General features: G+C 35.1%; 1 protein-coding gene across 1 annotated transcript; it reads right to left on the bottom strand.

Annotated features, from left to right (window-relative positions):
• Window positions 1-9,211: 9,211 nt before the first annotated feature.
• On the bottom strand, window positions 9,212-9,799 carry LOC131654819 (protein RADIALIS-like 4). The gene is made up of 2 exons (XM_058924747.1): window positions 9,470-9,799; window positions 9,212-9,369 (listed from the first exon to the last, which is right to left on the bottom strand). Exons 1-2 carry the CDS (start codon window positions 9,715-9,717, stop codon window positions 9,345-9,347), a joined length of 273 nt encoding a protein of 90 aa, XP_058780730.1. The 5' UTR covers window positions 9,718-9,799; the 3' UTR covers window positions 9,212-9,344.
• Window positions 9,800-15,514: the final 5,715 nt, after the last annotated feature.

Raw genomic sequence — 15,514 nt, 5'->3', positions numbered from 1 at the left:
AATCATCATAAATGCAGAACTTTTTTGCTGAATGCTATCTCTCATGCTGAGTATGAGAAGATATCTAACAGGGAAACGGCCTATGACATATATGAGTCCTTGAAAATGACTCATGAAGGAAACGCTCAAGTCAAGGAGACCAAAGCTCTTGCACTAATCCAGAAGTATGAAGCCTTCAAGATGGAGGATGATGAAGACATTGAAAGGATGTTTTCAAGATTTCAAACTCTTACTGCTGGATTGAGAGTTCTTGACAAAGGCTACACCAAGGCAGATCATGTAAAGAAGATCATCAGAAGTTTGCCCAGAAGATGGGGCCCAATGGTGACTGCATTCAAGATTGCAAAGAATCTGAATGAAGTTTCTTTGGAAGAGCTTATCAGTGCCTTGAGAAGCCATGAAATTGAGCTGGACGCAAACGAGCCTCAGAAGAAAGGTAAGTCTATTGCATTAAAATCTAATGTTAAAAAATGCACTAACGCTTTTCAGGCTAGAGAAGAAGATTCTGAAGAATCAGAATCTGAAGAAGAAGATGAATTGTCCTTGATCTCCAGAAGGCTAAATCAACTCTGGAAGAACAAGCAAAGGAAGTTCAGAGGCGTCAGAAGTTCAAAGAAATTTGAACGTGGAGAATCTTCTGATGACAGAAGATCTGACAAGAAGAAGGCTGTCTGCTATGAGTGCAATGAGCCTGGACATTACAAGAATGAGTGTCCGAAACTCCAGAAGGAGAATCCCAAGAAGAAGTTTCATAAGAAGAAAGGTCTTATGGCAACCTGGGATGAGTCAGAAGATGATTCAGACTCTGAAGATGAGCAGGCTAACTGTGCGCTGATGGCGACAGAAGATGACGGATCAGAATCTACATCAGAATCAGATTCTGAAGAGGTATTTTCTGAACTATCTAGAAAAGAGTTAGTTTCCAGTCTAACAGAACTTCTGGAACTCAAAGCTCATCTTAGTATCAAATACAAAAAGCTGAAGAAGCAATTTGAATTTGAAACTAAGAAGCTGGAATTGGAAAATTCTGAACTAAAGGAAAAAGTTTTAAATTTATCCAAAAACAGTGGATCTCCTTCTGAAACAGAAAAAGCCATTCCTAGCATGAATCATATTCTGAAAGAATATGACTTGAGCTTCAGAAAATTTTTATCTAGAAGTATTGGCAGAAGTCAGCTAGCTTCTATGATATATGCTGTGTCTGGAAACAAAAGAGTTGGCTTTGGTTATGAGGGTGAAATCCCATACAAGCTTGAATTTGTGGATGATATGAAAATATCATACAAGCCTCTGTATAACCAATTTAAATTTGGCCACTCCCATGATATTAGGCACACATCACATGCACAAAGCTTTCACGTTATACACACTAAGAAGCATGTGACACAACCTAGGAAATATCATGAAACTCAGAATAAGAAGTATCATTCTGTTCCTCCTGTTAAATATTTTGCTAAACCCAAGTTCCACCAGAACTTGAAGAGAACTAACAAGAAAGGACCCAAGAAGATGTGGGTACCAAAGAAAAAGACAATTTCTATTGCAGATTCTCTTGGTGACAAAGAAGATAACATTCAACATGTCATGTCACCTGGACTCAAGATGTTCTCAACACTTGAAGGGAAGAAGGACTGTTTTCCAAGTCCTGATACTTAAATCTGCTGGAGAAGTTAAGTGTGTAGGAGATCAGAAGAGCTGGTTTATTAGATCTGGAACCATCTGTTTAAGTTTGTTTCTAAAGCAATGGTGTTTCGTTCTTGGCTATTCTGAATGCTCTAAATGCTACAGAATATACAATATTGAAACATTGATTGTAGAAGAATCAATCAATATCTGGTTTGATGATAAACTTGGTTTTGAAGAATCAAAGCAGCTTAAATTTTTTGCAGATATAGTTTATCTTATCAGAAGCTGCAGAACCAAGAAGCAAATCTCCAGAAGCTATGTATATCAGAAGGAATGGATCAGAAGATCATTCAGATTTACATCAGCACACTTCAGAAAAAGCATTTCCAGAAGAGAAACTTGATCAATCAGAAGCAGTGATCAGAATCAAAAGGCATAAAGTCTATTCATATTCTACAGCTGACATCCATTATCTGATGATGAACACGTGTCTGTGCGGTTAGTACAAAGCGTGCAGTTGAAAAGACGCCGACCTAGGTAACTGCTTTAAATCATTTCATTTACCACGATCTCTCTCCCCACGTCACTCGTCATTTAATGAAAATGATTTCTTTTGATTTTGAAACTATTCATTCTGTTTATTTATTCTTTTTCATTTTTATATTCGTCTCCTTATATTCTTTTCAAATCATATCATATATCTTTTTCGCTCTCTTGTTTCTCTTTCTTCTTGCATTCTCTCATTTGAAAAGTTCTTAGTCGCTTCTAAAACCCTAACCGAAAACCCAGAATTTTGTTCTTCCTAGCTGTCCATTCTATTTCAATGGCTGCCTCTTCATCTCAAAATGTTGATTCATCTACCCTTCTCCATATTCAAGATGAAGTTAATCAGGAACTCACTCCAGTTGTTGCGTGCTCCATTCCTAAGGAAAAATTAGATGTTTTATGTGAACTTATGGTTGATTTTGATAACATTGAAGAACATGATTTTCATCTCAAAGAAGATATAATTTTTCAAGGATGGACTTCTTTGTTTGCTGAGTTCTGTGGACCAGTCTACCCAGATCTTGTCAAGGAATTCTGGGTACATGCAGTTGTCGCTCCAAAATCCATATTGTCTTTCGTCCATGGAAAGTTTGTGGTAGTAACTGAGAACATCTTAAGGGTGATGTTTGATTTGAGAAACGCTGAAGGAGCTTTTGAAATCGATAAAAGGGAAAATTGGGAAGATGTTTTATTCACTCTCTACCCAGACATAAATGAAACAAAGAATGTCAAGGATTTGAAAGATCTCTACAAAATCTGGACCAAAATTCTCCTTGGGTGTTTCTATCACAGGAAAGGGACACATGCTTCTGACTTCATCAACAATGAGCAAAAATACATTCTGTACTGCATTGCCACTAAGAAGAAGGTTGATGCTATCTACATTATCTTCAACCATATGTGGAAGGCAGTAAAGGATTCCAGAAACGCCTTCAGAGAAAAAGGTGGAACAATCATTCCTTTTGGAAGGATTATTTCAAATCTCTTGGTTCATTCCAAGATTGTTGAGAACCTGGAATCTGAAGGTATTATCAAAGACCTTGCTGTCACAACTGGGGCCTGTCTGAATGCCTTCACTTTAAAGAAGATGAAAGTGATTAAGGCTATCATTAAAACTCCTCACCCTCTTGATGGAATAAGAATCAGAAGAGAACCATTTCTAGCTGAATTTAAAACCTTCTTCAATAGTGAGGTACCAAAAGTCAGAACTAGGTATCTGAAGTCTCTAAAAGAGAACAAAAGTCTTAAAGATCAAGAGAAAGGTGCTCCAATTATAGTGAATCGCAAGAAGGAAGAAAGGACCAAAAGAAAGTTTGATCATCCTGCTGCTACCACCAAGAAAGAAGTGGTCCCAGAAGAAGTCATTGCAAAAGTTGTTAAGGCTGTTTCTGATGATTTTGTGAAGAAAAAGAAGGAATCTGAGAAAAAGAAGAAGAAGTCAAATAACAATGCTGAGATTGTTGAAGTTGTTGAGAAGAAGAAAACCAGAAAAAGGAAGATGATTCTTCAAGAATCTGATGAAGAAAATGTCTTTCAAAAGGCTGAAGATCAATCAGAAGTTCTGGCATATGTCAGAAGGAAAGAAATCTCTAGCGGCAAAGCAAAGATCATTGAAGAGCCGAAGAGTAAGAAGCAAAAGAAGACTGAGGATGTGGCCAAAGCTTTTCTGAGAGGTTCCAAAGGTATATGCATTTCTGAACCTGATTCTGCTCCTGCTGTTCGTTCAGAAGTTGCACCAATAGAGGTTGTCCCTACACCTGAACCAGAAAAAGCCACATCAGAATCGCCTGTTTTTGTCCATGTTCTTACACCTCCATCTTCTCCTATAACCATTCCCTCCTCTCCACCTACCGTCAATCCTGTTCTGGATATACCACCCCTTCAAACTCTCTTTCCATCTCAATTTTCTCCCAATACCACCTTTGAACATATTCCCTCCACCTCTCAAAACAACCCTTGTGATTCTCCTCTTCCAACCTCTGCATCACATGAGCAGCTGCTCCGTGATTGCAACTACACTCCCAAGCCTCGTCCTGAAGCTGAAATGGTAGTGTTAGATTCTGATACTGAAGCAGAATCTTCTTATAGGTTGGATAGAGAACCTCTTTCGTACTTCACTTCCAACCCTGCCTTTTCAAAAACCCAAATAAAATTCCGCCCTGTATACCCTATTGGTGTAGTTTTTGAAAAGATAAAGAGGAATCTCAGAAGTATCTTTGATACTCTCAGAATTGCTGAAAGTTCTGGATTGAATGATGTTGCTATGAGGAACTTCTGGAAGATCTTTCGCAGAGAATCAGATGCTCTGTTTTTAGAACTTCAGGAAGCCTGTGTAGCTGCTGCCCCACGGCCTCGTGGAATTCTGAGGAACTATGAAGACTTCTGGTTTGCTAGTCTCAAAGGAAGACATCTGTTGGAAGAGAAGCCCTTCTTGGATGAGCTGGAACAATTAAGACTGGCTGCTGCAATGGAAGCAAATCCATGCAGGGATATTGTTATCTTTATTCCTGATCATCTTGTTCTGCTCGGAGACTTCAAGACTCTCTTTAACTATCTGAGGGAAAACCCTTCTAAGAAAGACCCAAGCTTGGTCATTCCGGAAGTTGTTGACCCACCAGAAGTTGAAGGTCCTTCTGCTCCCAGGAATCTAGCTGCCATTCTTCAGGCACTTGAGAATGGAGACTCGGAAATTCCTGCTGCAGAATATGGAGATGCTTCTATGCAAGAAGCAGATGTTGAAGATCATGTTGCTGAATCAGATCCTGTTGAGGAAATCCCTGCAAATGATCTATCCATGGAAGCTACAGATCAAGTTTCTCTTCCTGTGGTTGAAAGCGGTGAAACTTCTTCTGATCAATCTTCTCGTCTTGCAAGGACTCTGGAAGAAATTCAGAAGAAACAGGATGAGCAAAGCTCACTCAATGCTGAGTTTAGAACTTTCATGGTGAGGCAAGATGGACACAACAATGAAATTCAAGAGATGCTGGCCAAGATCCTGTCAAAGCTAGGGTCATCTTAGATTGAGTCTGTGTTGTTTCTTTCTTTTTGCTGCATCTGTTTTTTGTGCATCTTGTTTTTCTTCTCTGTGTGTACTTCTGTACCTGCTGTTTGAACTTCAATGAAATCATCCTTTTTCCTCCGTGTGTTTTTTTTTGTTTGTCTCTGAATCTTTTCTGTTTTTTTTGATGATATGACAAAAAGGGGGAGAAATATGTGATAAATGATTTGATTTAATTAGTTGCTTTCACTAACAAGAACTGCAAGTTCTATATGGTTTAAGTGTTTTTGCAGTGTTTTTGCAGGTATAAAGAAGTGAAGAAAATCTTCAAAGCAAACACAAGAAGCAAAACCATCAGAAGCGTTATTCTGTAAAAAGAATAAGCTTATGGAAACTGAAGCAAGCTGAGTGTTGTCAAGCTTCAGAATCAGAAGCACTGATAATAGAATTTGATCCAAAATTTGTCTATTTGCCTTGACAAAATTCTATTTGCTCTGATACATTATTTTAGCCTATATGGCTCTGATACATATCATGTATTCTAATATACATTTTATGTTCTGACTCGTTCATGCTGACTTTTGTCGTTTAGTTTTTGTTCTGTAACATTTCAGGATGTAGAGATGCTCTGATGATGCTCTGGTACATTCAACAATGTTCTGATACAAATCTAGCATGAAGTGATGTTGGTAGAAATTCAAAGCTCTGAAGCTATCCGAGGGAAGCAGAAATCAGAAGCTGTGAATGTTCTAAAGATCCAGAAAACTCAAGTTCTGAAGCTGTCCTAAATGGAAGCAGGAATCAGAAGCTGTGAGTGGTCTAAGGATCTAAAGAAATTCAAGTTCTGAAGCTGTCCAATGGAAGCAGAAGTCAGAAACTATGAATTTTCTGAAGACAGAAGCTTATGTGATCGTCTCTACCGAAATAATCAGGGAAGTCTTTTATTAAAGTTCTTCGAGTATTTATTTCAGGGGAGATTATTTATCTCAGGGGGAGATTGTTAATCTCAGGGGGAGACATATTCACATGCTTATGCTATAGCTGTGTAATTTGTCTTTTGCCGTCTGCTCTTTCTGATCGCAAATTCATATCATTTATATATGTTTTTGTCATCATCAAAAAGGGGGAGATTGTTAGAACAAGATTTGTTCTGATCAATTATCTTAGTTTTGATGATAACAATAATATGAATTTTGCTTAAGATAATATGGTACTCTAATCAAATGCAATTTCCTTTTCAGGAAATATATAAAGAGTATGCATAAATCAGCGCTCAGAAGCTTTGACTCAGAAGGTTCAGCATGCAACATCAGAACATGGTCTGGCAAGACATCAGAAGATGGTCGAAGCAGAATCAGAACATGGGTCTATGGAAGCATCAGAAGAACATGAGATCAGAAGCACTGAAGTTCTGATGGTATCACGCTCAGAAGCACTTCAAGGTCAGAAGATCAGAAGATGCTTTGCACCAAGCTGTTTGACTCTGATGATATTCAAACGTTGTATTCACAAACATCAGATCAGAAGAAAGTACAAGTGGCAGGCTACGCTGACTGACAAAAGGAACGTTAGAAGCTATTAAAGGCAACGTCAGTAGACACAGCGTGAACAAGGCTCGAGGTAGTTGACAAAAGCGTATAACATTAAATGCGATGCTGTACGGAACACGCAAAGCATTAAATGCACTCAACGGTCATCCTCTCAAACGCCTATAAATATGAAGTTCTGATGAGAAGCAAGGTTAACTACTCTACACCGATTCTGTGAATATTAACTTGCTGAAACTCTGTTCAAATCAAAGCTCAGAATCTTCATCTTCATCAAAGCTCACTACATTGATGTTGTAATACATTAGTGAGATTAAGCTTAAACGTTAAGAGAAATATCACAGTTTGTGATTATAGCTTTTAAGAAGCATTGTAAAACTCTTATTAGATTACATTAAGTTGTAAGGAACTAGAGTGATCAAGTGTTGATCAGAATACTCTAGGAAGTCTTAGCTTGTGTCTAAGCAGTTGTAATTAGAGTGATCACGTGGTGGTCAGGATACTCTAAGAAAGTCTTAGCTTGTGTCTAAGCAGTTGTTCCTAGAGTGATCAGGTTGTGATCAGGATACTCTAGAAGACTTAGTTGCGGACTAAGAGGAAAACCATTGTAATCCGTGCGATTAGTGGATTAAATCCTCAGTTGAGGTAAATCATCTCTGCGGGGGTGGACTGGAGTAGTTTAGTTAACAACGAACCAGGATAAAAATAACTGTGCAATTTATTTTTATCTGTCAAGTTTTTAAAGCTACACTTATTCAAACCCCCCCTTTCTAAGTGTTTTTCTATCCTTCAAATTGTACTAAATAGTCAAGTCCCTCGATTCCGAGGATACCTAAACCAAGGTTGCCTATAGAGATTAAAAATCATCTAGTCCCTCGAAGTTGCCTCGATAAAAGATGATTGTCCCAATTGCTAAGGTATCCTCGCATGATGCCTAAAAAAGATTAATGACTATTATATCCTTCCCTAAAGACTACCTACCTATATATGGTAGGGACAGTTTTATGGCGAATGATTATTCTCGATGACCCGATACAGCCAATTGAAAGACTTCCTGCCATCTCATGATATGGATAGTCCCTTTCGCCCGAAAAGCTAAAATAACGATCTTTCAAACTTAGGGTAGTTGCTACTAATTGCTTGCTCTTATTTCAAATTCAAACTCAAATCAAAAGATTTTCCCACTTCTTTTCAAAATCAAATTCAAAAAGACTACGCTTATTTACAAGCTAAAGTTCTTATTCAAATCTTTTCTATTCACACCCTACTTTTCAAACAATTCAAACATTTTGAAAACAAAGTGAGCTAAGCAATTAAGAGCCCATGGATAACCATGGATACAAAGGGTGCCTTACACCTTCCCTTTGTATAACTTGCCCTCCGAACTCAAAATCTTTTCAAAAGGTCTTTTTCTGTTCTTTTAGCCTTTCTATATATTGGATAAAACAAAAGTCGGTGGCGACTCTTGCTATCCGCACTTTTCTTTAAAGTCAGTTCACCGTGTTACAGTGTGTTTGGCCTTTCATATTATTTCATGGAATACCCGAGCTCGATAAAATTTTACGCAAGGTTGTCAGAATTGAGTTTTTACCTTGACTCGTTTTACCTAGGTAAAATCGAAACGTAAAATCATAGAGTTTACCTCATATTAACATTATATAAAATTTATATATACGACATATATATATATATATATATATATATATATATATATATATATATATATACACTTGTATAATATTATAAATGCATTAATTATAAAGCAAAAATATACTAGATCATCATAATAAAATGTAATATTCACAAACTTGTATCATACTACATAAATTGTCCATCAAACCATGAAATGTAACATCCAAAAGATTATAAAAAAACACAATAGTTTCATAAGTTTTTCAAGTTCAAAAAGACAAATATTTTCATCTTCTTCTTTAACTTAATCAAAAGTTCAATCCTTCTACAACATCATGCTCATTAGAACATTCATATTCGACTTGATTAAATCCATTTGCAAATATTAAAGATTCTTTAATATTATAATTAAGATATGAATGTGAATAAAATTAAAAATCTATAGAGAAAATTTTATGGGACAAAATCTAAAATGTAATTTATAAATTTTGACTTAAAAAGAGAGAGTAAAATCAGGTAAAGAGTAAAATCCAACGATTTTACATGATTTTACACGATTTTACCGATTTCAGCAAGATTTAAATCACTTAAAATCGTTCCAGAATACGATTTTACATAAAAAGCTTTTTACCTACGATTTAATACTAAATGCTGACATAGAAATGTGAAATTTATAAAATTTAAGTTTTAAATCGAGATTTCAACAACCTTGATTTTACGGCTACAGTATTGATATTGTAAAGTTAATCGCTATCATTTATACTTGAGAAAGATAAATGTGTGAGAACCAACGAGTGTGTACCCAATGTTTTATATATCATTTACCAATTGACATGTTATTGGTTAACTTCATCTTTGCATATATAGTAAATGCATTATTTTTTTACAATTGTATAGGGAAATACAGGAAATACAAATACATGGCCCTGTTACTTCACAGAGAGAAACAAAATATGGCAAATGTAATATTTTATTGAACAAGTCCTTCATAATCATTACTGGAGACTTAGAGCCTTCATCCTGCATCATGCATGATAAATAAAAATCAAACTATAGCCATAAATAACAACAAAAAATCAATTAGTATTATTGAAGTACTAATTAAGAAGTAATTAAGAACCTTTTTTCTTGATCCATCATGTAATTGCAACCATTATTTGTGTACTTAGGCAGTGGAACATGACCTTCCTCAATCAGCTTCACATCTTCAACAAGCTTCTCATAATGTCTTTTCACTTCTTCTACTGTCTTTCCTCCCACAGCTCTAGCCACCTTCTGCCAACGATCTGGAGTGTCCTTCTCCAACATTGCCAATGCGTTCTCAAATCTTTTGTTTTGTTTTGCTGTCCAATTCGAGCTCGAAGCCATATTAAAGTATATCTAAGGTTTGAGGAGAGTGTTATTGCTAGCTACCCTTTATATAGCAATGGATGGCCTGATTTTTACCTCTGTAACATATTTACCGACACTTCAGATTAAAGACGTGTAACGAGATGCATCAATCCTTATTTAAGTGATAATTTATCAGAAAGAGACACTTATATAACTTAAATGCTGAATGTCTTCATGGAATCTAATGATAAGTTCCTTCTTCACCCCACCCTTGAGATGGACATAAAAAAGGATCTTCTAATCTCAATATGGAAAATATTCTATTTTTGTATGGTGAAACATGTTCCATCAATTAACCCAAAAAATCAAAGAATGTTTTTTTTTTTTTTATACGCAAATGTTACATGTTACTGAATTGCTCACTCCAAAATGAAATAGAAAGAAAAAAATTGAAATTTTGATTTATACATTAATAAATTTTTGTAAATATTACTTTTATTCATATTCCATATTGTTTTTGGCCTCCCCAAGACCAATGTGAGAGGTCCAAAGGCTTGATAGAAGAAGCAGGCACGAAAAATAGGTGTTCCTCCATCTCACTAAAATATTTTCTAATCTTTAAGTGTTTAAAAATTTATCTTTCTAAATCTTATCAGTTACCAATTGAAATTTTTAATTTTTTTCTTCCAAAATAATATTAATCACTAGAAAGTAACACACAACTATGAGGTTTAGTAGCATTCAATCTTTCAATATCAAAAATTATGGTTGAGAGGATTTACAATTTTTTCGTTTAAAAATTGTAGTTAAATTTTTTTTCCGTTTTTCATCCAAAAATTGTAATTGAGAGGATTTTAAAAAAATTTACATTATATAATTGTAGTTTATTATATAATTGTAGTTTAGAGAGTTTGTAATTTTTCCTTGAAAAATTACAATTATAAGAGAAAGTTTGTAATTTTGTTGTGGTAAATATTATAAGTTGAATAGTAAATTTGTGAGTTTTATTTTTGATTTTTTTTGTTTTTTTATTTTTTTTTTGTGAGTAAGCTTTCACGAGTGCATAGATTTTTTTTTTTTTCTATTTTCTCAATAAATAATATCAGAGACAAATTCTAATCAAGGAACAAATTCTGTTTAAAAATTATAGTCTAGCGAGAATTTACAATTTTCGTGTTAAAAAATTTTGGTCGATAGAGTTTACAATTTTTAATATTTAAATTTATAGTAGAGAGAATTTGCAATTTTTCAATTCAAAAATTCTATTTAAAAATTTACTATTTTTTCATTAAAAAAAAATGATAATTTAGATGATTTGTAATTTTTTTCCTTAAAAGATTGTCATTGTACAAAAGAATTTAAAATTTTGTCATTATAAAATTTACAAATTAAATAATAATAAATTTGTGAATTTTATTTTTTGAATATTTAATATTTTATTTTGGCATGCTTCCACCTTAACTTTATGAATCATACAGAAATGAGAAAACTCCCAAAAAGTGCTTTAGTTATAATCTTTTGAGCCGTTTTCCCTTCTGGTCATGTTGCACCACAACAATATTTTTACCTTTTAAGATCACTTAAAGTTGTTGAGATAAGTTATAAACTCTTATTAAACAAACACTATAATATCTCTCTAATTAATACCCAAAAAAAGTTAATAACAAAACTCGACCTCAGTCACCATTTCTACTTGATTCCATGGCAAGGGATAAGGTGATGCTGATATATTCAGAATCCTTATCATCCACGCAAAGCTTACCATTGCTTTCTATTTCGTAAGCTTTATGATCACTCCACTACCAATTCAAGTTGCTATAATTTGGGGCCATAATTTGTTCATCCGATTGGTCTCATTGTCGATGCTTAGATTCCATAATACAACCTATTACTATCAAGAAAAGATTCAAGATCCTATATGCTTTGAAAGCATTCCTAGAAAATGTTGTAGTGTGAGTCCGGCTTAGTGTCATTAACAACAATATACTAATGAGTTAGGATTATTAAGAGATCAAAACACCAAACATCTACTTACAATCTTAAAGGTTTTGAGTATATGTATCATTACTCTTATATATCTAACATCAATGAGTATATGTCATTGATTGTGAAATGATGATACAAGATACCTTAAGTAATAAGTTACATGGACTATATTAGTTATGGTGGGACAAATCTATATTAGCATAGCCTCTAACAAACTCTAACCACCATAAGTAACAATCTATTAGCTGCCTAACTAATTTGAACATTCTTGGTAGCTTGTGTAGAAGTTAGTTTATCATTCTTCTAACTAACTTGTTACTTACATGATAAAAGTTATGTATCGAGTAATATTCCCTCACAAGTTGAAGAATAGATGTTAATTGTAATGACCGTTTTTCTTTAATTATTTATTTATGTGAATTAATTGTGCATTATGTGTTAATTATATGTTTAATTGATTTTATGTTGTTTTATTTGGGGATTATTAGTAATAATATAAGATAGTAAGTGTTGTTGAAAATTGGGCCTAAGTCGGTATTAGTAAGTGAGGGGTGTTAGTTAGAGCCCATTAGTAATTTAAGATAGTAAGGGTTTAACTAAAACAAGGGTTTTAGAGAAAATAGAAATGAGAAGTTCATTTTGGGGTTTTGGTGAAAGAAGAGAAGAGTAGAGTGAAGAGAAAGAGGGGAATCTCAAGATTGAAGCTAGAGTTGTCTTCAATCCAAACCTAAGGTAAGGGTGGGATTCTTTCATGCTAAAGGGATGTATGATGATGTTTTGGGTGGGATTTAATTGTATGTTGCATCCATGGAAATTGTGTAGAAATTGAATAGAGATTGTTAGGGTTTATGAACAATTGCTTGATTTGATGATTTGGAATGTGTTTAAATTGATGTTATGATGTTATAAGACCCATAATATGTGTTGTATTTGTGATTATACCATGTATTCTGTGATTGTTCGTGATGTTTGATGTTTTCCAACTTGATTGGGTTGAGTTTAGGGGTTTTGGGATGGGTTTCGTATGCTGTTTTCTGTGTTTGGGGTTTTCTGAAAATCGCCAGTTCGCGCCGCGAACCCTTGTGCGCGCCGCGAACCCTTGGCAGAAACTTTGGAAGTTCTGGATCTGCTCAGTTCGCGCCGCGACCCCTTGTTGGTGCCGCGAACTGCTTGGAAGAAAGTTGGAGATTTTTGGATTCGCTCAGTTCGCGCCGCGACCTCCTGTTGGCGCCGCGAACCCTGTTTTGCAGAATTTTTCCTAAACTTTGAAATGATGTATCTTTTGAACCGTAACTCCTTTTTAAGTGCCGTTTGAACCTACGTGAAGCCCTAATTGATGTCTTTCCATTGAATATGCTTAGTGTAACTTTGAATACTCTTAGAATCTTCTTGCATTGGATTTTGTTGACATTGGATATCCGGAATTGATTATGTCGTTTGAGTTGATCATGTCGTTTACGTGGATTGTGTTGTTCGAGTCGATTATGTCGTTAAGTGTGATTGTGAATGTGCATCATTGAGTCACATTCATTGCATTGTTTGAGACGGCCCTAGTGGCAAATGTTTGAGACGGCCCTTGTGGCGAATGTTTGAGACGGCCCAATGGCAATTGTTTGAGACGGGAGTTTTACTCCAATGGTACCACATGCATTTGCATTGTTCGAGTTGCATAAGTAAAGTCGTGTGATGAGTCATATTTGAATATTTGTGTGTGCATAACATGAATGTTATCTTGTGTCGATTCGAATGGTTGTTTCGTTGAGCATATGTGATAAATGCCTATGTATGCCTTAATTGAGATTGATATTATTGTTGTCGCTAAGATGTTGGATGATGTGAATAGTAGTAAGTGATATATGTCGAGAAGTGGTGACCGATGTATGATTATTTCTCCACTTTGAATATTATCATACGCTTCTTTATAATGAATGATATCTCACCCCTTCTGTTTGAATGTTGCCCTCCGTTGGTAACGTGCAGGTAATGACGCGGAGTAGTCGTGTACCTATAGCTCGAGTCGGTGTGTGTCAATGCTCTGATACGTAGCACTCGGGGAACGTTGGATTACTTGTTTACGTCTTGTTTCTTGTGTTTATCCTTGTTGAACTTTGTCCTTATGTTATGCTAAGACTTGTTAGATGTATTGAGCCGTGTTTGGCCTTGACATTATGAGTTGTATTGTTGTTGACTTATGATTTTCCGCTGCGATGCAAGTACTTAATTTGATGGCAATGATTAATGATTTCGATATTGTTCTCCTACATGTGTGCTATGTATCTAAGTGATTGAGCATGATGTATGTATGTGATTTTGTGGCTTTAAATGTGACGCTCCGAATCGTTATGTTCTATTTGCTTGAAATTTTGTACTCTGATATTCCTCTTTTTTGCAGGGTAGATTTGGGGTGTTACATTAATCATCTTGAACTTAGATTAAAAAAAAGGGAATGGTTGAGGTATGAGTGACTTGGTAAAGAACCTGACTAGAGTATACTTGGAAGACACGGAAAGCAGTTTGAGAACATTGGTCTGCAACTTTTCATAATCAATATGACAATCAATTTCAAGGTGTTTGGTTCTCTCGTGAAACATAGGATTGATTTCAATATGTAAAGCACTTAAGTTGTCACAATAAAGAACAAGAGGATTGTGGCATTTAACTTTGAGATCATTGAGAAGATAAATCAAACATTGTAGTTCACAAATAGTGGTTGCAAGAGCATGATACTCATCTTCAAATGAAGATCGTGAGACAATTAATTGTTTCTTAGTATGCCATAATATAAGACACTTTCTAATGAAGAGACATTGCCCTAAAATAGATCTTCGTGTGTTTACACATCCTGTCCAATCAGCATTTGAAAACCTATGGTTTGAGGAAGTGAGTCTATTGAGAAGAATATTCCTCGAGCATGACAACCTTTAAGGTACCTCAGTGTTATAGTAAAAGCTTTGTAGTGATTAATTTTGGGATCTGTGAGGAATTGGCTCAGTTGATGTGTTATGAAAGTGATGTCAGGTCTAGTGGATGTGAGGTAAAGAAGTCTTCCAACAAGTCGTTTATAAGTAGGAACATCTGCGTGGTTGCAAGTGTTGTGACAGGTTTTGAATTAAGTAATTTTTCATCAAAAATTAAATTATCTTATTTGGGACAATGTGATATCTTGTTTGGAATGAGCAACTTCAAGACCAAGGAAATATTTTAGTTGGCCAAGATTTTAATTTGAAAAGTGTGATGGAGAACTTGCTTGATGTTATCATATTCAACCAATGAGTTTCTTGCAATGATGATGTCATCTACATATACCAAAAGGAGGGTGAATATGTTTCTTGATGAAAAGGGAGTGGTTTGAGTTGACTTGAAGGAATTGGTGTGCAATAAGAAGGCATGTAAGCTTTTCTTACCATTTTCTACTTGCTTGTTTGAGGCCATATAAGGATTTGATGAGCTTGCACACTTGGTTAGGTTTAGATTATGTGATCTCTTGTGGTATAGTCATGTAGACGTCTTCCTGTAAGTCACCATGTAGAAATGCATTGTTGACATGCAATTAATAGAAGAACCAATTGTTAATGGTTGTTAAAGAAATAACCATTATAATTGCAGTCATTTTTGCTATAGGAGAATATGTGTCAAAAAATTAGGCCTTCAATTTGATGATACCTCTTTGCCATTAATCAAGATTTGAATCATTCACCCGAGCCATCAACATGGAATATGATTTTGTAAATCCATTTGAAACAAATAGGTTTGATGTTGGGTGGTGATTCAACAATTTCCCAAGTGCATGATTGAAATTGCTTTCTTCCTGGGGGTATTAGAGAATAAATTTTGTTGATTTAAGGTA

Source organism: Vicia villosa, linkage group LG3, assembly GCF_029867415.1.
Source record: "Vicia villosa cultivar HV-30 ecotype Madison, WI linkage group LG3, Vvil1.0, whole genome shotgun sequence".
Taxonomy (NCBI): domain Eukaryota; kingdom Viridiplantae; phylum Streptophyta; class Magnoliopsida; order Fabales; family Fabaceae; genus Vicia; species Vicia villosa.
The sequence above is the reverse complement of the archived record's forward strand: the minus strand, read 5'-3'. Positions and strand labels throughout refer to the sequence as shown.

Bases quoted from the DNA above. Each gene is read 5' to 3' on its own strand.
- LOC131654819 (XM_058924747.1), bottom strand. From the start codon at position 9,717: ATGGCTTCGAGCTCGAATTGGACAGCAAAACAAAACAAAAGATTTGAG. The intron at 9,370-9,469 runs GTTCTTAATTAC...TGCATGATGCAG, and splicing joins ATGATGGATCAAGAAAAAAG to GATGAAGGCTCTAAGTCTCC.